This window comes from Triticum dicoccoides, chromosome 4A, assembly GCF_002162155.2.
Source record: "Triticum dicoccoides isolate Atlit2015 ecotype Zavitan chromosome 4A, WEW_v2.0, whole genome shotgun sequence".
In the NCBI taxonomy this organism is placed as follows: domain Eukaryota; kingdom Viridiplantae; phylum Streptophyta; class Magnoliopsida; order Poales; family Poaceae; genus Triticum; species Triticum dicoccoides.
Genome location: NC_041386.1, coordinates 376,439,454 through 376,440,941, shown reverse-complemented (window position 1 = coordinate 376,440,941; position 1,488 = coordinate 376,439,454). Strand labels below are relative to the sequence as shown.

At 49.1% G+C, this 1,488-nt stretch overlaps 1 protein-coding gene across 1 annotated transcript in view; it reads right to left on the bottom strand.

Moving 5' to 3' along the window:
• Positions 1 to 806: 806 nt before the first annotated feature.
• LOC119285954 (arabinosyltransferase XEG113-like) overlaps positions 807 to 1,488 on the bottom strand; it is a 23,941-nt gene continuing 23,259 nt past the window's right edge. Inside the window, exons 9-10 of the mRNA XM_037565285.1 lie at positions 1,397 to 1,483; positions 807 to 1,308 (exon numbers count right to left, since the gene is read on the bottom strand). Coding sequence (XP_037421182.1) covers positions 1,138 to 1,308; positions 1,397 to 1,483 — 258 coding nt within the window. The 3' untranslated portion in view covers positions 807 to 1,137. The remainder of the gene's footprint in view (positions 1,309 to 1,396; positions 1,484 to 1,488) is intronic.

Below are 1,488 nucleotides of genomic sequence, written 5' to 3'. Positions count from 1 at the left end.
GTGCACTAGGAGGACACATGTCCCAAGAAACCACAACGGATGCAGAGCGACTCGTTCGTGCAATCACGACGCCAGTACCCTTCCTAAAAGCACCTGAAGCAGAGGTCGTACAAATCCGGCAAAATCAGACGCCTTTCCAAGGAGGAAGACGACGCGCGGCTCCTCTACCTCCTGCTGGCGCCGCCAGAGCACAACGGCGCCTCCAGCAGGCCTTGCGGGTCGGACCTAGCCTACGCCACCCTGCCGCCTGCGCCAGGGCCTCCATCTCGGCCTAGACTGCACCAGCCGACAACAAGTAAGCCGACCCGGGCGAGCCGGACAGCCCGAGCCCCGAGACCACCAGCCTCTCATGCTGGAAGGCGAACGACACCGAAGGGGTGGACGCCAGAGCCAGAGTGGCTGACAGCGGGGGGAGCTGAACACCGGCGCCAGAGTGGCGGAGGGCTCTAGGCGAGGGCTCTCCTTAGGAAAATAATAATCAGCTTGTGGAGATGGAGTCAGAGTGCAGGCCAACACCAACCCGATTACAAATAACATACCCTCTAAGAAGAAATGGGGGCTTTATATCCCTTAAACACAGAGTGGTTGAAAAGCAAAACAAACTTAGTCAAAAGTATCAGACAAATAGCAGTGACCCGGGAACGAAGGCCGTTCCATGGATGATGGATGACGAAGAGAGTTCCCCTACAAGCGAAACGTTATCTTCAACCGTGTGCTTTTAGATGGACAATGTGCCTTTAGATGGACTATCGACGTCTCAGAGCGCATCCAAAACACGAGAACAGGGGAAACACAGCCAACTGTAGTTATCTTCAGTATAAAGAGCCTGAGGGGGCTATGAACATGATGCCATGTTTTTTTAGTCAAATCATTACCTTAAATGTTATCTCACGCTATATCAAAACTTTTCTGGACATATGTGATAAGTACAGGTCAAGGGGCAGACTGAACAGAAGTGAATTAATCTACAGAACAGGCCTACAAAACTGGAAGTCAAATGTTTTCGAGTAAGCAATTTTTTTCCAACGGATAGGAGCAGCCTGCTCTGGAGTTAAAAATGAACCTGCAGTAATATGTGACCTATCTTGCCTTCATGTCATCCCTTTTCATGGTTGATCTATTGTCCGACCTCAAAATTCAGGCCCAGGGTGGATGGTCCTCTTCCCTATTCTGTGGGGGGTGTGGCTTCCAACCTGGTTTATCATCCCAGTACATGTCATAGTATATGTGCCCAATTTCACGGAACTCGACACAACACCATATGCCTGTATACCTCTTCACACGATTCCGAAACTGCGTCTCCACAGCCTGGTTTTTCGGAATTAGAGAAAAATTAAGAGTGCAAGCTTTCATCCAGAAATTTAATCAAAACTGAGGTAAATGATCAGCAGCTTACCGCATCAGCAAAACCTCTGAAGGCATCAACCATAGACGAGAAATGTATGATCTTGATATTCTTATACGATGAAAAGACATCCAAAAGCTGCA